Source organism: Crinia signifera, chromosome 2 (genome assembly GCF_055691185.1).
Source record: "Crinia signifera chromosome 2, ASM5569118v1, whole genome shotgun sequence".
NCBI lineage: Eukaryota > Metazoa > Chordata > Amphibia > Anura > Myobatrachidae > Crinia > Crinia signifera.
The window spans coordinates 237,446,527-237,472,885 of record NC_139218.1 but is presented as its reverse complement, the minus strand read 5'-3'; the positions used below and the strand labels follow the sequence as shown (position 1 = coordinate 237,472,885).

The 26,359-nt window shown below is 43.8% G+C and overlaps 1 protein-coding gene across 1 annotated transcript in view; it reads right to left on the bottom strand.

Moving 5' to 3' along the window:
• The window catches only part of TLCD3A (TLC domain containing 3A), a 58,480-nt gene extending 32,638 nt beyond the window's left edge, over positions 1-25,842 (bottom strand). Inside the window, exons 1-2 of the mRNA XM_083174060.1 lie at positions 25,615-25,842; positions 284-367 (exon numbers count right to left, since the gene is read on the bottom strand). Coding sequence (XP_083030186.1) covers positions 284-367; positions 25,615-25,736 — 206 coding nt within the window. The 5' untranslated portion in view covers positions 25,737-25,842. The remainder of the gene's footprint in view (positions 1-283; positions 368-25,614) is intronic.
• Positions 25,843-26,359: the final 517 nt, after the last annotated feature.

Here is a 26,359-nt window from a genome sequence, read left to right as displayed (position 1 = left end):
TACCTGCAGCAGGTAGGATCGGATCCAATTCGGATCTAACCAAACGATTTTGACCCAATCTGCATCCAATCGGTCTGAATTGGATCCAGATTGATGGGATTGTGCCCAAATCGTTTTGGTGTGTACCCAGCATTAGACTCATATCATATGGCATGCAAACTGTACCTTACCTTAAATTCCATGTCACAGATGTATGGCCACCCGTACAAGTTCAAATGATACATTCATCTGTACAAAACTGATTATTAACAAGTCACACATTGAGCTTTCAAAATGATCTTACCTGTCAGTTTTCACATCTTTGCAGGAGGTTATAACAATAAGCCCAGACACAGTAGCAAGAACTCCCTGAATAGACGAGACTATCCTGAAATTAGAAAACAACGGCAATAAAAAATAATAGCTTTTATCTCATGTTTCATTTCCACATCTACATTAGGGGGGTTATTCTGATTCACTCGGAAAGGCACAATCACTCTCCAATGGACAAAACCATGTGCACTGCAGGTGGGGCTGATGTAACATGTGCAGAGAGAGTTATATTTGGGTGGGGTTTGTACTTCAAACTGATATCTATATTGCAGTGTAAAAATAAAGCAGCCAGTATTTACCCTGCACAGAAACAATAAAACAACCAAATCTAACTCTCTCACATGTTACACATGTTACATCAGCCCCACCTGCAGTGCACATGGTTTTGTCCATTAGAGAGTGATTGTGCCTTTTCGAGTGAATCAGAATAACCCCCTATGACTGAAGAGTAGTTTTTCATGGAATAATGCACCCCTACTATAAATTACAAGGAAATGAAAAGTCAGTAAAGAGCTCAAGTAAAGGTCATGCATGGCTGAGATGACTTCTAATATCTGTAGTAACCTCTTCTACAGGTCACAGATCTCCAAACTGACTTGTAATGTTCTTCTAATCAATCTACAGTAGGAGACATGGTATTCCATACAATATACACATTTAGCAGACAATATTTACTGGCTATAATGATCCTCTTCTATAACCCGCAGGTATGTTAGCGGCCAAGGGCACTGGTGTGACCAAAACATGGCACATCATTCAAGCTGACCTTCATATGATTGCCTTCAATGCTATGCATTCCTTTATGGAAAACTTTGGGTGACATTTAATGAGATGCAAAAATGTAAATTTCGCGATATTTTCGCGAAAAACGGGCAACATCCCATTTTCGCATATTTAATGAGATGTGGAAACGGCAAAAATCACAGATTTTGCCGCAAAATCGCATTTTTAGAAAGTGCGATTTTTACTTACGCTGGAACTCGCATCCAGATGTTTTCCCATTGAAAAGTATACAATTCGCATATTTAATGAGATGCGAATTTGGGAAATGTGTCTTAAATTCGCAAAAAAATCAGACCAGGTTCTGGTATGCGAATTGACCAGAACCCTGCACAGATCATTGAGATCTGTGCATGGTCCTGTGGTAAAAAATGTGTTAAAGTCTATGTAGCGCAGGGAGTCAGCGCTACACAGGCTGTTATGTGTACCGGAGAAAGACGGTTCAGCCCGCTGTCAGTGCGGGCTGAACCGTCTATGCAGGAGGGAGACCAGCGCTGGATCCTGGATCGGTAAGTATGTTAGTGTAAAAGTGAGGTGTGTGTGTGTGTGTATGTAATAAAGTTATACTTCTCTCTGTGTGTGTTTTCTTATAACATTTTTACAGGTGGACTACAAGTCCCAGCGGGCCAATTAATGCCCGTCATGCTGGGACTTGTGGTTCTCCAAGTCCCAGCCTGCGGGGAGGTCTGCTGGTACTTGTAGTTCTCCTGTATAAAGCAATGTTAGGATTGACAGATTTAACCCTATCAAGCCGGCGTCCACTGGCCACGGACGCCGGTGACAGCCCCGGGCTTCAGCCCTGGATGGGTGAAGCCTGGGGGAGGGGACCCCTTTATTGGGGGGGTCCCCACTCCTCCAGGTACCCCATCCATGGCTGACCAGCCACGGTGCTCATGTTTCGACCGGGGGACCTTATGTAAAAAGTGTCCCCCGGCTGTGGCATGACACTGCGGGCTGTTGGAGCCTGCTGCTGGTTTCAAAATACGGGGGGACCCCCCGATTTTTTGTCCCCCGTATTTTTGGAACCAGGTCCGGCTCAATGAGCCTGGGGCTGGTCCGGCTCAATGAGCCCGGGGCTGGTTATGCTCAAGAGGGGGGACCTCACGCCATTTTTTTTACAAACACAAAATCGCACATTACCTCAAATTCGCACACTTTCATGCCGAAAATTCGCTCATTATTGCACTAAATCGCACTTTTCTTTCCGGAACACGCACCTCATTAAATATGCGAATCCGTGGCAAAAATGCGATTTTAAAAAAGTGCGATAATGGGCGATTTTGAAAGTGCGAAAAACAAGTTTTATCATCACTACTCATCTGTAAAAACTGTTTTAACAGGCAGTTCAGCATCTATGCATGAGCATAACCAGCATGCTATAAATGCCCGCAGAGCTTAATAAATATGGACTTCTGCTTTGAAATGCAGATGGTGCACCCTTACCCTAACACAAGGATCGGTACTTGTGTAGTTTCACAGCGCCACCGCGCGCACAGTGAAACTTGGCAACTTGCCAGACTCTGTGTTTACTGTGCGTGTGCCGCTCTAAATGTTCTCAGTGCAGTGCGTGGCTGCTTTCCATATGTAATCTACGTTATAAGCGTAGCGCTGGCAGCAGCAGCGCGCGCTGCTCAGTGCTGACAGGTCATTGTGGTACTTGTAATTCCACTGTGAAATACACAGTCCTGCACACCGCTGACAACGGGGGCATTTAAACTGGACACCCCGGCACACCGCTAACGTACGGGGCTTCTAAACTAGACACTCCGGCACACCGCTATAAAAGGGGGTGTCCCAAATGTAGACGCTAAAATGTAGGCGCTTTATCGTCTAAATTTACACTCCCTGCAAACCGCTAAGAAGGGTGCACCTAAATTTAGATGCTAAAGCGTCTAAATGTAGACTCCCTGCAAACCGCTAAGAAGGGGGCATCTAAAGTTAGACGCTAAAGCGTCTAAATTTAGTAGGGTCTAGGGGTACATCTAAATTTAGACGCTAAAGCGGCTAAATTTAGTTGGGTCTAGGGGTACACCATTAAACCTGTTTACAATGACACTAGTCGACGTAACAACGGTCGACCTTGTAAATTCCACTATCCACGCCACCCCGAAGCGTGGCGAGCGGCGGCGGTACGCGTCCTATGACCTTTTCATACCCCCACTATCCACGTCGGCGTGGAGTTGATTTTATAAAGAGTGGCGAGCACAGCGAGCCACCGAGCCCGAAGCGTGGCGAGCGGACGCGGAATACATGTAAAGTAATCCGCGTCCCCTCGTGGAGCTTGCTGCGCTCGCCACGCTTCGGGCTCGCCACACTTTATAAAGTCAACTCCACGCCGACGTGGATAGTGAGGGTATGAAAAGGTCATAGGAGTTTTTGGAGTGTGGGAGGAAAATCATGCAAACATGGAGAGATTATGCAATCTGCACAAACGCTGGACCTTAGGGCTGCAACCAATATGTCAACTGTGCTGCTTCGGACATGGCCAAAAACAGCTATTAGTATTATTATTATTATTATTATTATTATTATTATTATTGTTTCTGGTTGATAAATCTAGTGTCTAGGTAGACAGTCAAAATGTAGACAAGAAAATTGTCGACGTGTAAAAAGGGCCGACAATTTAAATTCTTTACCAACCACACGAACTACAATTGACAACGGTAAGCCCAAGAATGATGAGGGAAGCGTTACATTAATTGGGGGTCCATATCAACAGGTATCAACATTAACATCACCCAAAATATGAAAAATGAACATCGACCTTTCACGTGTTGACCTTTTTCATGTTGACCTTGGGACCATGTCAACCTTTTTCGTGTCGACCTTTTCACCCTGCTGACCTTTTGTTGTTAACCTACTGACTGCCTATCTAGACACTGTCTGTTATGCAAAACATCCATTGGCAGTGCGGCGGATACATTCGGCATGTAGCGGGGGGGGGGGGGGGGGGCGGGGATTTGCATGCCCGGCAGGCGGCGTTACATGGCTCACAAAACAGCAAAATACTGCTGCTTTTGCGAGTTAACCAGAATCAGGCTCATAGTGGCCTGGTCCACTAGAATCCCATGGCCCTAATGCGGCAACGTAGCGTTTCTGTGCGGTCATGAATCCCCACGCCCACCTGGGTGACGTGTACACTTTAAATCATTTTATAACAAAGAACACTAACTAGCTACATAATAATATTGCGTACAGTACAAATACTAGTATTCATATGATGTGAATAAGTCAGACATTGTCAGTATTAGTACAATAATATCCTTGCTTTGTTCTATTATGTGCTGTGTTATTCATTACTTCTACTTTCTTGTCCCACACATTCAGCCTCCTCCTAACCTCTGCTCTCTCCAGGCTTCTATACAGTGTGTGTGTGTGTGTGTGTGTGTGTGTGTGTGTGACCATAGCGCTGGTGTGGTTTTATGCTACTGATACCCCTTTCAGACAGAAAAATCCGAAAAACCCAGGTATTTCCCGGATACAAAAACCCGGGTACAACTAGGCAGCAAGGGGCTGACCCCCTTTCACACAGGAGCAAAAACCCGGGTATTTCCCGAATACAAAAACCCGGGTACAACTAGGCAGCAAGGGGCTGACCCCCTTTCACACAGGAGCAAAAACCCGGGTATTTCCCGTGTCGACCCCTTTCACACAGAAGCCGGATTTTTCCTGCAAAACTCTGTGTGTCATAACAATAGGACAGTTTTAAAGGCACACAGAGATGAGGTCATCAAAAGTGGGTGGTGACTGCTCACTGCATTGCATTAACTATGGCATGACACAAGGATATGTTGTAAACAAGTTTTATTGTTTTTATATACTGGAAGGTACATGTTACCTCACATGGCTGTCAGTATATTTGCAATGTTTGAGTACACTGTGTCATCTTTGACTGTCCCAGTCATCTGTTTGCCGATATCCTCCTCCCCTCTCACTGCCAGCAGCTCTCACCTCTTGCTTCTACCAGTGGGCCATACTATCCTTTTTTCAGCTCCCTAATGACCTCAGAGGCCAGCTCCATTGCCATGCCCTCCCAGCCAATCAGAGAAGCCTATCCTCACAACCAATCAGCCAGCACCCCACCAGGAGAGCCAATCAGTGCCTAACAATGTGTAATAATCCCAAAAACCCGGGTCGTTTCCTTTCAGACAGCCGGCGACCCGGGTTTTTGGAATACAGACCCGGGAAAAACCCAGGTAAATACCTGGGTCGAAGTCCCGGAACTTTAGACCCGTGTTGACCCTTTCAGACAGAAGAAAAACCCGGGTCGACATGGCAAGAGCAGGGAAATTCCTGGGTCTTTTTTTCTGTCTGAAAGGGGTATAAATTTATTTTCTTCCCCAAATCCCCTCTCATTAGCACTTCCAATAACTGGAGACATACCACTGTGTATAAAGTCATATATAAATGTACATGGTTATGTATATAGTGCAGATAACACACTGCTGAACGCGTACAGTACATGATCTCGCTCTATTTTGTTACTGCTTACAGTGGATACAGTGGGAAGCAACACTCTGCATAGAATGTTTCAGGCCTAGTCAAGCTTACAATCTATTTGCCTGAAACATAGACAAGGTCATCTGTCCAAGTACAGAAGGCGCCAACGTTTGATCCAAGACTCTAACATAAGTATATTGTCATTTTTATCCAGTCCGTGTACTCCTTTATTACAAAGCATGTCCTGAAAAGGTCAGGCCAATATATTATAGCATTACTTTCTAATCACAACAATATAACTGAATATATCTGTAAAGCTTAGATGTGCATCATTCGAACACTTATATCATTCTAATAAAAGGTTGATGCAAACAAGGACTTGCAGCTAAGAAACACTTGACCTTACAATGACTGCCGCCGATATTTGTACTTATTATCATGGTTATCAATGGCAGTCCCCACGTGAATGAAGTGATAACAAATGCAGGTGCAAATAATGCATCTGACTCCTTGAAATGAAACAGAACTTGACCTCTTTAAATCACATTGATTATATGTGCACACTAGTCAAGGACAGTTCTACAAAGAAGTATCTTGATTTATTTTATTTATATATATATATATATATATATATATATATATATATATATATATTCTAAATGAGTGATTCCAAGTGGGTGCTTCAGGCCTGTTCGCTCCCGAATCTGCGAGTGGATGTGTAGACTTGCGGCACGGAGGAAAAATCATTCGAGGGCCGCTGTCCACAGAAGCTGAGGTTGATCTCTTTCCAAACCAAATCTCTGGGCCTTCAATCTGATACCAGGATGTACAATAGAATAGGTTTAAACACAGTGCGCCACAGGTGAAGTCTGCAGATACATGATGTGGTGATTTTTAAAGGGTATACTCAAATTACCCCAATAGGATACAAGTGCAAATATATATATATATATTATGAAGAAAATATACAACCCTTTTGCAGCGGTCCGGGACTGGTAAACCTACATCAGACTGTTATTTCCTGAAATGCTTCATTGAGAACTGATTCCATCTAGTTCTCCATACTTTTGGGTAACTACAGACTATCTGCCACTTCAGATCCTTATGCTGATCATTTTTATCGCTCATTAGAGAACTCTTTTTATTAAGGTTCTCATTTTACTTTGGACGGAATCTAAGCATTTGTTTGGATTTTATTGTATTATTTAAAAATTTGCTACGCTATGATTCATTGTTTTCTTTGTTTCACATGAATCATGCCGACAATTGATGAAAGATTTACATGAAGTGTCCCTTGAGTGACAGCTCAAAAGGGTTGTATATTTTCTTCATTATATATATGTGAAGGTGGAGGCGCAGAAAGCGTGTGCTGTTTTGTCAACTTTTGCACTTGACACCAGGATGGTCCATATGGATGAATTGGTTCCAGAGATGTTGCGGGTAAACCGATTTTTTCATTTGTAAAATGTAAGTTCATGGCTGTTTGAGGGCAGATTTCTCTGGAACCAAACAGCCCAGTTTCACAAGACCAAAATCATTCGAAGCACACTCAAAAGTTCTTCACTTCTGCCCGGCGACAGCTGTCCCCCAGTTACCGCGAGCATGTATTCCCCCTTGGCAATTAGCATGGAACCCCTGGCAATGATCATGTAGGTAAGCAGCACTTATGTAGCATAATTTTTAATAGGCATTATGGTGTTTTAATGGACATTATGGTGTGTGGCTTAACATGTAATGGGCTATATATATATATATATATATATATATATATATATATATATATATATATATATATATATATATAGAATTTGTAGAGAGGCAGGCACTCACCAACACTGAGATTTTGTGCAAAAGCAAAGTAGTATTTATTCGTCACATCATAGGGACATCAAACAGGCATCGACGTTTCGACCCACAGCAGGGGTCTTTGTCAAGATCATCAACATGGGTACACCAGACAAGGTGTTGGTGAGTGCCTGCCTCTCTACAAATTCTATGTTTGGGATCCAAAATCCTCTAAAGTGGAGCACCGCCCTGTATCTCCTACCTATGGACTGAGTGCGGTTCTTCCAAAGTATATATATATATATATATATAGTATATGTATCAAACTGCACCAGCAAGTTTCTTAATAAGTTTGAAGTCTTATGTGTGCCACCCACTTTCCTGCAACCGTATAGAATGTACTCACCCCTATGGAGGTAACCCAGATTTGGGACACCGGAGTTCAGGGGAAAATATTGTGTGTGCGTGTGTGTGTGTGTGTGTGTATATATATATATTTATTTATTTTTTCCCAAAACTGCCGGCACTCTCTTAATAATGGGACAACTTGCTCCCGGTGCCCGAAGAAATACATACAAATCCTGGAACATGAGGAAGAGTTCACTTGTAAGGCTGGAATTGCAGGACACGGTCCACTGGTCAGGGCGGCTGGTTGGATTCCAGGATAAAGTGCAAATGCGTGAAGTGGCAGTTGGGGGCATGTGAGTGAAGCAGCCCATGACGCGTTTCGCTGTCATCCAAAGACAGCTTTTTCGTTGGAAAGCCCCGTTCCTCAGCTAAGACAGGGGGCATGTGCCCAGATGCCCCCGCCCCGCCTGCATCCGCCACTGGCTGCAGGTCTATTTGGAGAGTGCAATTATCATATACTGCACTGTGCACTATTCACTATTTAAATCACTGGTTAACACTCAGTGAGTGTCAGCGCTGTCTGTGCACCATACATCATACACTATTTGGAGAGTGGGCCTGGAGCTACAGCTCCATCAGGCCCATTGTTAATCCGGCCCTGTGTGTCCCCCCGCAGCATGAAAATCGAATAGAAAAATAGACTGTGCAGGCGAGATTATATAGTCCAAATCGAATGTATACACTGAGCAAAAAGTAGCAAAACCGAGGAAAAAGTGCACAGCATGGTAATCATGCCAGGCATCTCTGTCCATATGGCACAACAAGAAAAGGCATATCAATATGAGCATTGTGATAAAATATATAAACTGGCGAGAACATTCTTATCACCACTAATGTTAGAATAGTACATATACAGGTTCTTTTCTGTATGGCCACATATATAACCCAATGAGTTTTTGCATAAAAAAGGACTTTGGATCCAATACACCAATTACAAATAGAAGAAAATAAACAGTAAAGAAAAACTAAGTTACTGACTTGGAACTTAAGTACTACAAATGATAAATGACATCTATATATACCCTATAATGCAATCTCATCTATGGACAAGCACAAATGAATAGTGTACAAATCCAAAAGCAGTTTAGCGTGGTTACACAAATGCAAATTGTCTGTTATTAGTTTCTTCTTTTGGAAGAGAGGATGACAAATCATACCAATTTGAAATTGAGTATTGGGTGTCAATGGAAGGAATCCGCAGCAAGTAGAACTTTACTGAGGTTTGAAGGCTAATAGTTTTCCAAGGAAAACATTTCCATTACTGACTATAATACAGTTTTATACAGATATTTATTAAACAGACCCTTTACATTTACCTGCTCCACCTCTCTCTTATCCCCCCCTCACAGCTCTTTTTTTATTCTCCACCTGAACATCCACCTTCTCCACTTCAATTTCAGAAAGATTGATTTCTCCTGTAAATACACTAAACTGAGGTATCGCGTGCAGCCTCACTGGTTCCTGTGTCCAGTGGCGGATTCAGGGGGGGGGGCACCTGGGCACGTGCCCCCCCTGTCATTTCTTTTGTAGCTGAGGACCAGGGCTTTCCAACGAGCCCAGCCCCGTGTCTCTAGCCCCCCGGGAACCAAAGATATCGCCTGGCAAAGCTGTAACGTTTTTTCCCCATAGGATAATATGGGACCCGACAATTCCGACCCCCACCTAGTTCCGACAGCTGCCAGTTCCCTCCCTGGCATCACAGAAGCTTGTGGTTGATCTCATTCAATTCCAAATGGCTGGGCCTTCAATATGGTACCAGGCTGGTCCATATCGGTCAATCGGTTCCAGAGATATTGCATGTAAACCGATTTTTTTATTTTTAAAATGTAATTTCATGGCTGTTCATATTCTTTGATGGCAGATTATTCTGGAACCAAACGTTTCAGTTTCACTGGACCAAAATCATTCAAAGCCCACTCAAATCAATATGATACTTGTCTCATGTAAATGGGTCAGTTGGTTCCGAAGATATAGCCGGTTAAATGAGATAACTGGTTAAAGAGGGGAGGGGTGGTTTTCTCTCCCCCTCACACCAGAAAATGCAGGGACTAGGCTGGTGTAAAGGGGGCCAACCTGGGAATGTATTTTCTGGTGTGAAAGGGGTATTATTTTAAATAGCCGGGACCTGCAGTGCTCTGAATACAGCCAGGCTCTACCACTATCAGTGGCTATCACTTCTGCCTGGCGGCGGCTGTCCCCCATTTACCACGAGCATGTATTCTCCCTTGGCAGTGAGCATGTAATCCCACATGGCAACGAGCATGGAACCTCTGGCAATGAGCATGGAACCCTTGGCAATGAGCTTGTAGATAAGCAGCACTTACAGTATGTAGCATAATTTTTAATAGGCATTATGGTGTTTGGCATAATACATAATGGACATAATGGCGTGTAACTTAACGTGTAATGGACATTATGGTGTAAATGTTTAATGCGTGCCTTTGATGGACAATGTCCCTGTTTATGAAGCGTATTGGGAATTTTGGCTTAATCTGTGTGACATTATGTGAATTCTGGCTCAATGCGTGTGGCATTTTTTGAATTTGGCTCAATCTGTGTGGCATTATGTGAATTTTGACACAATCTATGTGACATTATGTGAATTTTGGCTCAATCCATGTGTTATTATGTGAATTTTGGCTCAATCCGTGTGGCATTATGTGAATTTTGGCTCAATACATGTGGCATTATGTGAATTTTGGCTCATTCCATTTGGCATCATGTGTAGGGGCAAGTATAGTGGGGTCTAGTATTTTGTTGCATAATGTGTAGAAGTTGTATATAGTGTTGTACACTACACTCAAGGACATGCCCCTTGTTGAGTGGCCACACCCCCTTTTCCGGAGCGCGCCTTCGGTGCGCGCACAACTGCATCCTTCACTTTTGTCGCCATGGTGAGCCTGCGTACTTTAAATGCCAGGGCCTATTTTTAATCCCATTCCCACCCTCTCTCTGCCGCTCTCTTAGCATATACACTGGCATTACTAACACCTCCCCTCCCCCACCTAAACCCTCTTTTATCATGGTGCCCCCCCTGTCATTTTTTCCTGGATCCGCCCCTGCCTGTGTCAACGTTTTGTCCATGTTTTCCTAGTGCATGTAAACCTTTCTCTTGGGCCGACCTTCTCACTGTCAACCGATAGTGTTTGACCTAGTGACTGTCGACCTAGATGCTGTCTATCTAATAATCCAAACTTATTTGGAATGGTGTAAATGAATGTGGCCAAATGCTAAAAAGCTTCTCTTATCACAGTTTGGTACCTAGGAATCAGATCGTAGTCCCCATTGACAGCAGCAGCAAAGTATACCATGGCAAAGTAGATTATTTCTTGGTAATGCATAAACATAACAACTATGGGCCTGATTCAGACCAGATCGCTGGGCCCAGTGATCAGGTAAATGCTGCCATGCCAAGGTCTCCCCCCTTCCCTGTGCAAGGCTGCGAATGCGTTCACAGCTGTGCACACGGTGAAAATTATTCTCAATCAATCACCATCAATGGTTTTCCCCTGTTCACAGTCGCTGAGTAGGTCTAGACTTACTCTGCGCTGCGATGGCCATGGGGAGGAGGCTGCTGATTTCCTCGGCGGCCCTCCCTCCCAACGGCCGGGCAACGCATGGAGCATTTTTCAGGACAATCCCAGAAAACAGCGGCATTCCGCCCACAAATGCCTGGCGGCTGTCACTCAACTTGCAAACAACCATCGCTGGCTGTGATCACATGGACGGCTCATGCACGGTCATTCCATAATCGCTTGGGCTGCGAATTCGCAGGCTTGCGATGGGGTCTGAATCAGGCCCCATATCTGTTCAATACAAGTTGCAAGAAAATCTGTTGTGTGGGCCAAAGAGGAGAAGTATTCACATATTCTGGTAAACAGGGACTGCACTGCTGATTGTCTGTAGCAATGTTAACAATGGCGGTTCCATTGTATTTCCACTCCATTCTAATGATATAATAAACTATCTATTAAGTGCACATAATGGAGAGGAACTGTCATTAGACAAAGTGTAGCAGATAACATGTCCCCATGTAACTAGCCTCTTCTCTCTCACTTGTTCTGCCCCCAGCCTGATCTCTGTAGGAAATAAAGTCCAATTATCATAGTGTGAGCCTGTCAGATAAGAGGTACCAGGCTCTGATTCTGTACTTGTCTATGCTTTATCTCTGTGTATCTGGTTTGCATATTTCTCTGCACATGTCTGCCATAGTCTATTTTTATTCTCTTATCTGTTTTAATTAACTGCCTTTCTGCATAAATGTTTTATTTCCCCATGTATCTGCCTACAAGTATCTGTATGTCTATGCTATTACTTTAGCAAAGTAGGTTTATTGCATTTATTTATCTGTGTATGCAATGTTTCAGAAATATGCATTTGTGCATCTGGTCTGATTCTAAGTGCATAGAGTATATTTCCGTATCTAGATGTCTGGCCTTGTTTCTCTGCTTGATTACCAGCACGTGTGACAAATGTCACGGGGAAACCTGGATATCCCAATTGGGCCCATGTATTAAACAATATTTGAACCCAAAAATCGATGAAGGGATTTACTGCCAGATTTATCAATGTCCAGAATGCCAAGCATTCCCGATAATCTCCCCCCTCTTTTCCCAAATATTTCTAACATGTCATAATCCTTGCTCGCCTAATTTTAAATATTGTAAGTGACCACAGTTCGTTTGTACCTCTGCGGGTGGCAAAAGCTTAATACACAGTGAAAGATTTATCTGCTGTCTGTCTAGTGGAAGCAAAAATCTGGTAATGTATGGGAACATGACAATCAACCATGATTTAACCAATTTTTCTGAAGATCTGTTGTCCAGTATTTGGAAGCAAATTGTCACTTATGTGGGGCACACACCAGGACGATATGGCCCAAAACGAGTCAATTTAGATACAATCTTGACCGATTGTATGTAAATTGGCCATGTTTTGGGCCATTTCAGTGTCCTTTTGATGCAATCCCAATCCGATGTGCGGCCCTGCGGGTCGGTCTTTTCTGAGTGCGGAACGCGATCACATCAGCCACATTTTCGCGGCGTGTTGGCGGCACGTTGGCGTCGGGTCGGCGGCGCTGTCAGCTCGTGAGCGGGTCGTACGTTCCTGGGATGACCCGCTCACAAGCACCATTGTCCTGGTGTGTACCGGGCATTACTCCCACACATCAGATTTTTATTTCCACCAAACATATTGGACAGATAAATCTTAAGGTAGACTGTTGATGATCCTGGCCACTTGCCCAATATACTCTATAGCAGTATGATAATTGATGGATACTGAAATTCAACTCCAGTAAGCAGACTGGAGTCTCCAACCTCTTTTCTCCCGATAAAGCAATTATGGTAGGAATGAAGATGACAGCTACAATTCCTGACAGTCCGATAAAGGGGATATTTAGGGAACAGTGTCCTAACTAAACCTGTTAAAATCTAACACTAAGTTCACCCCAATGTTGAATCCTCAGTAATACAGAGTTCACAGTATTTAGTAGCTGTAAAATTGGTGGTGTTATCTATTGTTCTCTATATAACCTACTTGTTTGGTGGCAAAGAGTCTAACGAGGTCCCTCCTGGAACAATAACCAAAACACTTTATTAATGAACAGGTTTAACTTCTACAATAGAGTGAAGCTTCCATTTTTGATCTCTCACATGCTTTTCTTATGTCAAAGCGGTTCCAGCTGTCCCTGACTTCCTGTTAAAGAGCACGTCAGGAGAATGAGGACACTGCCAAAATATGGACTTCATTTCCTAGTGGCACACAGGAAACAGCAACCCATTCAGATCATGTGATCTGTAAATTCCAGACAATTACCTCTAATCCACATGGCAACATAGCAATCAAAGAGCAAATATCCACCATATGCCAACAAGATAAACTCTACACAGCTATCCCAATATACCTCATAGAAGTCAAGGACATAGCAATATACAGTAGTAATAGTAATATAGTAACCTATTGTAGTTATAGAACTCAACAATTTCATCAGTATGAGCTCTGTATAAGAGAATGTCTTTTGTCCATTAAAACTACAAGTCTTACTGGTTAGAAAATCCTTTTTCAGATTTGACTCATCACAGTATTAGCACTGCTTTGTGCCTAGACCTACAGGATTTCACTGCTGCCTTCCAAGAGTCACCTGGCTGTACTGAAGAAATAGAACATTGAATTGTTCGATTCTGGCATTCCTTTAGGGGCAGAGATGTGGCACTGCTGAAGTCAAACTCTCATCCTTTATTGATGATGTTTCATTATACATCACTTAAAATCTTTATTTTTGATTTTACAAAAATGACATGAATCTGTCAATGTCAGGGGATTAGCTGTGAATATGTCTGAATGTAAACTCCCCGGAATGGCATTGCATTAATATAACCAAAGTTATATCTGGCATCTATGCAGAATTAACGGAGTGGATCATCTCCGTATGTCTTTACTACATTTGCCTACACAAAGCAATGTACACCTGTTCAATACTCTCATCTGGAAATGTATATGGCAGGGAAAATGCCAAAACATTGCCTTGGTTACGTTGCAACAACCTAAATCTAATAAATCTAATAGCGGCATCCACTTTCCCGTGTACTTCATTAGAATCACGCTGCTATACTACGTTATCTGTGTTTTTGGCTGCATGGCCAGGATTAATATTGAAATACTTCTTTACTAACTGTAGTCTAATTAGCTTTTTCCCACCAGCATGATTCTGTCATACAGCCAGTGAGTGACAATCCATTATGATGATGCCAATACAGATTATGGCATATAGCGGCATATGTATTAATGTTCATTCTAGCACACCACACCTTTCAAACCCCATGCAGTACCTCTTTCCTGCTTGGAATGTTTCTCGCTGCTTTGGTGCTTCTAGCACGGTCAGGTCTGTATTAAAGTGCTGAGCTACAGACCAGACTGCACTAGAAGCACCACAGCAGAAAGCAACACTCCAGGCAGGAAAGAGGAACTACATGGATTTTGGCACTAATATATGCTCTCAATCAGTCTATATTTCTGCCTTTTTTAGATAATCCTAAATTTGAACACAGAGAAGCAGACTTTCCTCTTACTATATGGCAGGGCTGGGGAACCTTTGACCCACCAGCTGTTGCTAAACTACACATCCCAGCATGCACTGCTATAGTGTTGCTATTTGGCCATGCTAAAACTGTAGCAAAGCATTCTAGGATGTGTAGTTCAACAACAGCTGGAGGGCCGACGGTTCCCTTACCCTACTAGAGTATATGGCAACAGGATATAGTTTTGCCATTGATAGCCTAGTCAAGAAATCCTCCATGAGCCAGAATACATTTACATAGGCTAAGGAATTTCCAGTCCTTCAGTCCATCCTTTCAAACATATTATGGGGGTTATTCTGGTCCGTTTGCATCGGCCCCTTCGTTCGCACGGGGCCGCAGGGTGCACCCAACATTGCAGGTGGAGGGACTCGCCCATGGGAGCGCCCAGCTTTTTATGGGTGTTCCCATGAAAACGCTGGGCGCTCCCATGGAAATGGCGCAGTGACTTGGGCGCCAGGGGCGGCCAGCTGACATCACCGGATGTCAGCTGCCCGCCCACTTCCTTCAGAATGCTGACGCACATCTAAGGTTACCTCAGAGGAACCTTAGATGTGCATGTTCTTTCCACATCATTCGATGGTCGGCGACCATCAAATGATGTGGGTGTTACCTGCAGCCTGCGAATGGATGTTTATGTTAAACATCCATTCGCAGCCAGTGCATGCGAACACACGCTGCGAGGGGTTTGGTGGACTCGCAAGATCAGCCAGAATAACCCCCTTTGTCAGTTTCTGATTCAAATGGTTTTCATACCAGGAGGGGGTATCCAATTAGCCTCAGTCATTTACCACTGGTAATTATATCCCTAGGCACTAGCCAATTACTGCTTTACCCAGCAGCTGATGCAAACCCCCGCCCCCAAACTGAATACTAATACCCCTTTCACACCAGAAAATGCACAGACTTACCCGGAAATATGGTCCCTATGGTGGCCTGGGTTGGCCCCTTTCACAACAGCCTAGTCCCTGCATTTTCTTGTGTGTGTGTGTGTGTGGGGGGGGGGGGGGGGGGGGGGTGAGAACCCCCCCTGCACTATATAGTCTAAATCTAGATCTGCACTATATAGTCTAAATTGTATGCAAATAGTCTAAATTGTATTAATTGTAATATAGTCTAAATTGTACAAGTGTATGTTCATTGCAATGTAATGCAGTGCTTTAATAAAAATATTTAGATGAAAAATAAATATTATAATCACACCTGTAAACACATTGCAGATTCATCTGTACAAAGCTAAAATCACACATTTGAACATAATAGAATATGGTGGGTATTGAATTCCGGCAGATATTTCTGATCCTTGGAAATATCGTCCATTTTCGCATAAAATATATATTATTCACATTCAATCAATTACATGTTCTTTTTTCCCTGCTTTCAGTAACAGAAAGTCGGAAAATACTTAGACTGGCGACTCCACGTCTTTTTTTTCGTAAACAAACACTAAAATAGCAGCCATTTCTGAAATTGCAGATACATTTTTTCAAAGAGCCGATTCTGCAGCGGTGAGTCCCGCCCGTAAACGCTAGGATTGAATAGGTCCTGGCTGATATTTCCAAGTATTGGAAATATCATCCAGCATTGAATACCCCCCTATGCAGATTAGGATGACAAATCATCCCGTAAAATTTCTTAAAACAGCCTATGTGGAGGTGGAGTCTGTTGAAGGGGTGGGGACACCGTTGCAGCTGTCCTTGTGGCTTTCCCTACAGTGTCTGTGACTTTATGCTAAATCCAATACAGTGCCCTTCCCTTGTGTCATAAGCAGAATTTAAAGTGGCCATGAAAAATTCTCCAAAAAGTGGCATCCTTAAATGCCCATTTTGCCAGCCTGCAACATTCTACCCCTGAACACACCCACACCAGCATGCCACACTTTACCCTCTAACACACCCACACCACCAGTCTGTCAGCCTCATGCATGCCAGCCCACCGGGACTCTTCACCGGCACTTCTATTACCAATCCGCCCCTGGCTTCACACAGACAAAACAACAGGAAATACAATGGTTTCTTTATCATATTTAGAAGCAATACAATACACCAATATTACAATAATTAGTAGCTTATTAATTTTCCAGGTTAATCATTAGATCTTACCTACCCAGTGGTTACAGTAGGACACATGCTCCCAGTTCTTAACATCAATCACATCAATCTAATTATTCTAAATAACATGTCCATTTATTCACACTGAGTGAGGTTTACAATTAGCTGCAATCTTTTTTTTTTTAATCAATGGATTTTTATTGAGAATGGCCAGGTATAACATCTCAGCAATAACAATGTGTAGTAGGTTAGAATACAATACGCACGTGCAATCTTTTTTTGCCCCATAAAAACACCCATATATTGCAATTTGAGACTTGTGGTAATTGTCCAGCTATCCAATTACATGCCATTTTAATCAGTTGAAAAATGAGCCGCCGTCAAGCGGTACTATGTGGGATCGGGGATAAGTTCCAAGGTTCTACCAGTAGGGTCCCCACTTAGATTCTTACCCCATCCCCATGAGAAGGCAACATAGTACCATAGATCCTGTGAGGGGTGTGGTATAGGGTACAGACAGTCGGGATCCCGACAGTCATTAGCCCGATGTCGGGATCTTGACTGCCCGGACTCAGACAGCATGGTGAGCGCAACAAAGCCCCTTGCGGGCTTGATATGGGGGTCGTGGACCCCCACGAGGGAGAATAGCCGGTGGCCATCGGGCAACCGTCTGTCGGAGTATTGACAGTCGGGATCCCGATGTCTGGTAAATGACTGTCGGGATCCCGACTGTCAGGACCGTGTCCGGCACTCCCTGTGAGAGGAAAGTCCACAAAAGAGCTATATGGATGTACGTCCCTCTCCCTTTTCTAGGTACACATTGCTGTAAAGGTGTCCCTAAGTCTACCTACTCTTTAAGTGTAATAATAGGAACCAAAGTAAACAAATGTGTACGGTTCTGATAACCCACATTAACCCTTTCCATGCTTTTTACCTGCAAAGGTGGTTGGCACTGTGTCAGATAGAAGAGGAAAGGGGAGTTGACACTCTTTCATACATGGTTATCTTGAACACACCACTGATAATTCACCTTGCAACATTTCAGAACAAACATACAGCTGTAGCAGAATAGAAAAAAATGTTAAGGATTGAATGTGATTTTAGCCATAGTTAATTGTTTGCATGATTTTGTACTGAGGAGTTGATGGGTCACTATAAACAATTTGAATACTTGAAATTAATCAAACATGTAATTAGTTAAATAATAAAGTTTGTGTACATGTTAAAGTCCACCCAGAAACGCCCACAGAAACTGCCAGACACATACACATATTGAAAACATTGTTTCTGCATAAGATAAATTAATGCATTCTGATTAAGGGCCTAATTCAAAATGCTAAATATTGCTGGTACATCACTAAAGTGCGAGTGCTTCGCTAAACAGAGAATCGCTCCCACAGTACTGACTGTGCAGCCTAGCTACAAATCTAGGCCATGTTTACAGTTGCAGTAGCTGTGTGTGTGATGTCATGCAGTCACCGTACGTAGCACTGCCGCTTGCGTTGTCTGGTCCACCTCCATAGTCTGTCGCCGCTATCTGTCGCAAGCGCAGATCACCAAAAATCACTGAATAGGAATTTTCAGACGTCTGTGGGGCATACTGAATAAGCCACTAACATATCAATTCAGATTATATATGGTAATTATACCCTTGTTTTGAAATTTGTACAGTCTAGGCCTGGGGTAGCCAAACCTAGTACTCGAGAGCTACCAACAGTGCAGGTCTCCTCACAGAATCACAAGTGAGCTAATTAGCTCCACCTGTGGATCTTTTAAAATGTGTCAGTGATTAATGAGTGCAGCTGTGCAGCAGCTAGGTTGTCTGGAAAATGTGAACTGTTGGTAGCTCTCGAGGGCTAGGGTTGGCTACCACTGGTCTAGACCATACCAACTTTCAGCATAAACAGTAAGTACATTTGCTAACAGCAAGAGTTTTTTTTTTTTTTTATGAAACTAGATCTGTCAAAACTGCCAGGGACCTCAGGAAAAACATTATTCACAAATCAGATGAAAAGAAATTCCAAAGTTTCTGATGCCTACTTGGTTTTATGATATTCTGGTATCTAACTTGAGGCAAAATTATCTACATGAATCTAGAATATTTTCTACTTACCGTACATATATTGCTTGGACAGTGTCCCATATACACCAAGCACGTGGGTTCAACCTGTTTTTTATTTAACACAGTTTCAAGCCGAACAGCCGAGTGGCAGGAGCTTACAGCTACATGCCACAAGTCACCACAGACACAGAGAGATGGTACTTGTTTTTAACACCATGTGGTACTCAAGCCCATATTGAGGAATAGTGTGGTACGAGTTTAAAATTTTATAATTGATTTTTATAATTCATTTTATAATAAAAATGTATTTCTTTATGAAGCGCCCCCACCCAGGGGCGGATCCAGGAAAAAATGAAAGGGGGGGGCACCATGATAGGAGAGGGTTTGGGAGGGGAGGTGTTAGTGGTGCCAGTGTACATGCTACGAGAGTGGCAAGAGAGAGGAGAGCAGAGAGAGGGTGGGAATGGGATTAAAAATAGGCCCCGGCGTTTAAAGTACACAGGTTCACCTTGGCGACAAAAGTGAAGGATGTAGTTGTCCAGAAAAGGGGGTGCGGCCATTCAAACGGGGGCGTGTCCTTGAGTGTAGTGTACCCCGCCATATACAACTTCTACACATTATGTAACAAAATAATAGACCCCATTATACTTGACCCTTACACATGATGCCAAATGGAATGAGCCAAAATTCACATAATGCCAAATGGAATGAGCCAAAACTCACATAATTCCACATGTATTGAGCCAAAATTCACATAATGCCACATGGATTGTGCCAAAATTCACATAATGCCACACGGATTGAGCCAAGATTCATATAAATGCCACACGGATTGAGACAAAATTGACATAATGCCACACAGATTAAGCCAAAATTCACAATATGCTTCAGGGACATTGTGTGCCAAAGGCGCCAATTAAAAATGTACTCAATAATGCCCATTTCATGTTAAGCCACACACCATAATGTCCATTACATATTATGGCAAACACCATAATGCATATAAAAAATTATGCTACATAAGTGCTGCTTACCTACATGCTCATTGCCAAGGGTTCCATGCTCATTGCCAGGGGTTCCATGCTCATTTCCATGTGGGATTATATGGTCATTGCCAAGGGGGAATAAATGCACGTGGTAATTGGGGGACAGCCGCTGTCAGGCAAAAGTGACAGCCATTGACAGTCGGGCAGAGAACAGGGGGCTGCCCGGCTATATTCAGAGCACTGCAGGTCACAGCTATTTGAAATAATATCCCTTTGACACCAGAAAATACAGGGTTGGCCCCTTTTACACCAGCCTAGTCCCTGCATTTTCTGGTGTGTGGGGGAGAGAAAACCCCCTTAACCGGTTATCTTATTTAACTGGCTATATCTTCGGAACCAACTGACCCATTTACATGGGTCATATTGAAGAACTTTTGAGTGGGCTTCGAATGATTTTGGTCCCGTGAAACTGGGCTGTTTGGTTCCAGAGTCATCTGCCCTCAAAGAACATGAACAGCCATGAAATTATATTTCAGAAATAAACAAATTGGTTTACCCGCAATATCTGCAGAACCAATTGACCCATATTGACCCCTCTGGTAACAAATTGAAGGCCCACGGATTTGGGTTAGACTGAGATCAATCACAAACTTCTATGATGCATGGGGGGGAACTGGCAGCTGTCGGAACCGGGTGGGGGTCAGAATTGGCGGGTCCCATGTTATCCTACGGGGAAAATGTTCCAGTTTTGCCAGGCGATATCTCCGGTTTCCTGGGGGGGCTAGCAATGCGGGGCCGGGCTCGTTCTAAAGCCCCAGTCCTCAGCTACAAAATGAGCTATGTCTGGAATGACAGAGGGGCACGTGCCCGGGTGCCCCCCCCCTGAATCCGTCCATGCCCCCACCTGTTCCTTTTCTCAGATCTTCACAACTCCTGTTTGGACCCTGGGACAGTATACATATATATATATATAGAGAGAGAGAGAGAGAGAGAGAGAGAGAGAGAGAGAGAGAGAGACAGAGAGAGAGAGAGAGAGAGAGAGAGAGAGAGTGATAGTGGGCAATGGAGATGGCACTCTCGGATTTAATAAAATAGTGAAACAAAGCTAATTTATTGCTAGTACAGGTCCGACATGTTTCGGGCACAATCCGCCTTTTCTTCCCAAAAAATCTTGTATAGGCTCAGCAGAATAATGCCCTCAAAATTGTGAGTTTAGAGGGAAGGTGGTTACCGCATGACTCTACAACAGTTTCTCTGTTGTGGAGTCATGCAGTAAGCACCTTCCCTCTAAACTCACAATTTTGAGGGCATTATTCTGCTGAGCCTATACAAGAATTTTTTGGAAGAAAATCACGTTTATGCTATTTTGGATACCGCATTTCTGGATTGTATTGAAAATACGTGTCTGGTTGTCATATTTGGATATACCTATAGCTGTATCAGTTATATTGTTACCCCTGATGAAGTCATGGTTATGACAAAACGTGTTGGGCTTTCTCTGACCGAATCTATCAACTCACCAGAGCTATCATTGGATATTGGATATTGCCACACCCTGGAAGGTTTTTTTAGGTGATTATATATTTTTGCTTATGTACTAAATAATATATGTGAATTAAAGTTGCTTCACTGTCTCAGCGCCCTCTGAAACCCTACTTCTCTTTCATATGTATATATATATATATATATATATATATATATACTGGTTGCTGGCGGCCCGGCACTCTCCCTAATGGTCCAATATGCCCCGGTGCCTACCCAGATGGGAATGGATAGACTGGCAATGATGGGCGGCACTCAGAGGAAACTTCCAAAAGCTTTAATGCAGTGAGGCAGAAACCAACGTTTCGGGGTGCGGTAACCCCTTTGTCAAGGTGCTCAAAAGATCACCTTGAGCACCTTGACAAAGGGGTTACCGCACCCCGAAACGTTGGTTTCTGCCTCACCGCATTAAAGCTTTTGGAAGTTTCCTCTGAGTGCCGCCCATCATTGCCAGTCTATATATATATATATATATATATATATATATATATATACACATATATATATATATATATATATATATATACATTGCTCTACTGCAGCTGCACTTACAGCGGAGTGCCGCAACACCCAGTCTCTCTCTCTCTCTCTCTCTCTCTCTCTCTCTCTCTCTCTCTCTCTCTCTCTATATATATATATATATAGGATTGTATTGGACTACAGACGTGTATTGGACTACAGACGTGCACCGGGACCGTTGCCCATTATTTGCGGAGTGCCGACAAAACAGTGGACAGTATATATATATATATATATATACCGTAATAAATGTAACATCACACAACACAAAATAACTTTAAACAATGCACAACACTCTTAACAATTCTCCGTATGATGCCCATACCCATCACACCCATCACCTACAATGCTCGCTGATAATAACACTACACGTCCAAATCATCCCAAAAATGACATATATGCGAACCCAATACACACAACACAGTAACCCAACACTGCATGTAGAAAGACACCCCCCCCTCCCCCATTGTGAGAATATAATAGAGTAATAGTGTGTACACACGGTTAGATTTGGCTTCCGATGTTCCCGATATAGGGAACATCGGAAGCCAAATCGCATGCAAATCGCATGCTTTTTTAGGGCTTCCGAGCCCGATGCGCTGCCGATGCGGGCTCCCGTGTGAGCGCATATCGGCAGCCAGATATAGAGGGCAGGCAACACTATATAGTGCAGATCTGCACTATATAGTGTAAATTGTGCCCCTCTGTCATGCCGTGAGATGCGATCTGATCGCGTCGGGACTCGCATCTCACGGCAGTATCTGCCGTACGTACACACCTTTAGTTCCATTTGTATATGACAATATAATAACATAAACATCAACCCACACATCCCATGATGGCAAGCATGTTGGCTCTAATGTGCACAGTGTACAGACATAAACTTATCATGGTCGCCATGACTAGTGTTCATTCTAGTACTCTGCACCTGTCACAACCCATGCAATTCCTCTTTCCTGTCTGGGGTGTGTCTCTCTGCTCTGGTGCTTCTAGCACGCTATATATTGTATCGCGGCACTAAGATACAGACCATAGTATGCTAGAAGCACCAGACCAGAGCGACACACCAGACAGGAAAGAGGTGCAGGGTGCTATAACTAATGTTGTGTTCAGTACCCACTCACACACTACCTGTTAATCCCCCCCACCCCAATATATACACAAAGCCATACCAGACTGAGGGCATAAAGTGCCAGACATTTAAGAGCTCACTCTACTCTAGAGGTGACAATTTCAGGAGAAAAGAGACTTATGACTAAGGGGCCCATTTACCATTGCATATTTGCGGCTAAATCCCCGAAAACATCAGTTTTCAGGGATTAGCAGCAAGTTTTAAGTATCCCCCATATGACTGCAGCAGCGTCGGGATTTTGACTGCCGGGATTCCATACCAGTTCCGCTACATTTTGGGACTAGTGTACATCTCTGAATCAGCAAATACATAATCTTGCACATGTTACTGTGCTAACACTGTGCATGAACATATGGTGTAGAACAGGTAAGGCCAAATCAGTCCTCGAGATCTACCAGTAGTTCATGTCTTCATGTTTTTCAGGCCACCTGTTGATCTGTAGAATGTGTCGGTTAGGGCTAATTGAAGCACATCTTTGAAAATGTGACAGTTAGTAACGACTGCGCCTGTGCACCAGTTGAACTGTTGGTAGATGAGGACCGGATTGGCCACCCCTGTTGTTGATAATTAAACACATAAACAAATATGGCAAATGTGTCAATTATTTAGATACTGAGATAGAGTCAGACAATGAGAATGTGCATGAACTCACAGGCACAAAAATAACAGGATACATTCTATTAATTAGGACTGGAGCGGACAAACATGATTTAAGGATGTTTTAAAGATTTACCTTCATTAACCACAACAAAATGAATCAGAAACATAAATAGCCTGCAGTACTTTTAGGTGTACTGACTGGTTCTTGTGATTAGACCAACCTCGGGGAGGGACTGTAATGTGCAGAATGGAATCGGTACATCTATCAGAATGAACTTAGGTCTACAGTCATTAGGTCGACCCCACTAGGTCGACTGGCAGGAAGGTCGACCTGATTTAAGGTCGACATGGGCCAAGGTCGACATGACTTAAGGTCGAATTTGCATAAAGGTCGACATGAGGAAGGTCGACTGGTCATAAGGTCGACATGGGTTTTTCACTGTTTTTTATCCGAATGTCGACACAGTCGACATGGACACAGTTGGCAATGAGAATCGGACCCTTGCAACGCTCGCAATGCTTCGGGCACGGTGGCTCGCTTCGCTCGCCACAGCTTTAATAACCTCCTCCACGCCCTAGTGGATGGTAGGGCATGAAATACCGCCTGTCGGCACATGTCGGCTCAAAAAACAGTGAAAAACCCCATGTCGACCTTATGACCAGTCGACCTTCCTCATGTCGACCTTTATGCAAATTCGACCTTAAGTCATGTCGACCTTGGCCCATGTCGACCTTAAGTCAGGTCGACCTTCCTGCCAGTCGACCTAGTGGGGTCGACCTAATGACTGTAGACCTAAGTTCATTCTAATAGATGACCGCTTCCCCTATCGGGTAAGTGGTTATGTGGACCTGTGAATGCGGGTGTTGGGACCCCACACACTTTTGTTACTTTGAGCATCTCTAATGTGTGTGCCTTATAACTTTAAACATGTTACTTAATGGCATGCTCAAAGTTATAAGAACCACACACTCAAAATGCCCTAAGTAGCATTAATTGTTGACCAGTGCTTAAAGTGGTTGTGCAACGTATGTCCCCCAACACCTACCCCCCCCCCCTCCTTAGTGGTGGCCCTGACCAGGGCCAGTATTTTTGGCACCCCCAGCAATTATACATTTCCGCCCTATTTCCCATACTTTATAAAACAACGGTGGTTTAATAAGGGTTATATAGTACCCCAATTCAAATTATGCTAGCACAGTCATTCACATTGGACAGCTTGTAGTGCCCATGATTTATATTACACCACATTGCAGTGCACCTTATTCACTTTATGACACAAAGTAGACTAGTGCCCCTTATTCACATTACATCACTTATTAGTGCCCTTTATTCATTTTAGGATACACAATAATACATATTTTACATGTATGCCACATAGTAGTGCTCCCTATTCACAATACCCACAGTAGTAGTGCACCTTGCACATAATTCCCACAGTAAAATCCCATGAAAAAGGCAGTAGCTGGACAAGGGTTTTCTGCTAAAATTACTGTGCCTTAGAGGTGGTGGAACTCAGTTCCAGCCAGTTCCCCACTTTAACCCCTGCTGTTGACACATCATACCCACCCCTGCCAATGATACTGCACTTTTACTTTGTAGGTGGGTGATAGATAGATAGATAGATAGATAGGTCGGTGTACATGACATGCAGGTACACTGTGTACACCTACAGCATGGGTAATGTATATGTGAATGAGCTGTGTAAGATGCAGTGAGAGAGAATGCAGTGTACTGCACATGTAGGCTGCTGTCACATATACAGATGTTCGGAGTGATGACAGCGTAGGGGAAAGAGACATAAGACAGGGGGCGCCTTGCAGCGTGTGTGCCAGGCCTCCGTCTCAATACTCCGCTGTGTGCAGGGCACAATTCTCCACCAGATGTTAGGGAGGAAGCAGATGTCCCGGGACAGCCAGTTACCTGACGCTGATGAGCGAGCAGTCCGCCTCTGACCACCCCGGCAGCGCTCTCCGGGCACAGCGGCTGCACAGCAAATAAAGCATAGGGAACAGGAGCGATCCGGCGGCAAGGACGTGCCACATCGTGCCCACTACCACCTAGCCCTGCCGCTGCCCGATCCCAGGAGTAGCTTGCCAACACCGCGGCCCGCCCACTCTGCGTCACCGCTATAACCCCGCCCACAGCTGGCGGTGTACCACATTATTGGCAACGCCCACTAAAGGTTAATCCGCTTGTTCAACTGTCACTCATAAGCGCCGAGACCACGCCCAGCCGCTTATCCCCAGCAGTGACTATATAGTACACGGGCGGCTGAGGGAGATCTGTGGCAGCAATTGTCTGTGTATTCTCAGACTCTTCTCAATGTTGCTAATTATTTCACCTACGTGTACATGTAGACTGTTCATTGTATTACATTATGGACCTTATACTGGTACACACTTCGTATCAAATGGAAAATGCGGTAAAACCCCGGTTCTACCGCATTTTCCAATGTATCAAAAATGATACCGCACTGAAGGGTATCGCCACCTTTGGGTGACGATACCCTATAGAAGCCTATGGGCTTCTTTTCGCCACCCGCCGACTCAAACCCGCCGCCTCGCCGACCCCCCCTCTGGCTTACCTTCCTGAAGGGTCCTCCTGGACCCCAGAAGGTAAGCCCTGCCTCCCCCTAGTGAAGCAGCCGGACATAGCTGTCCCCGGT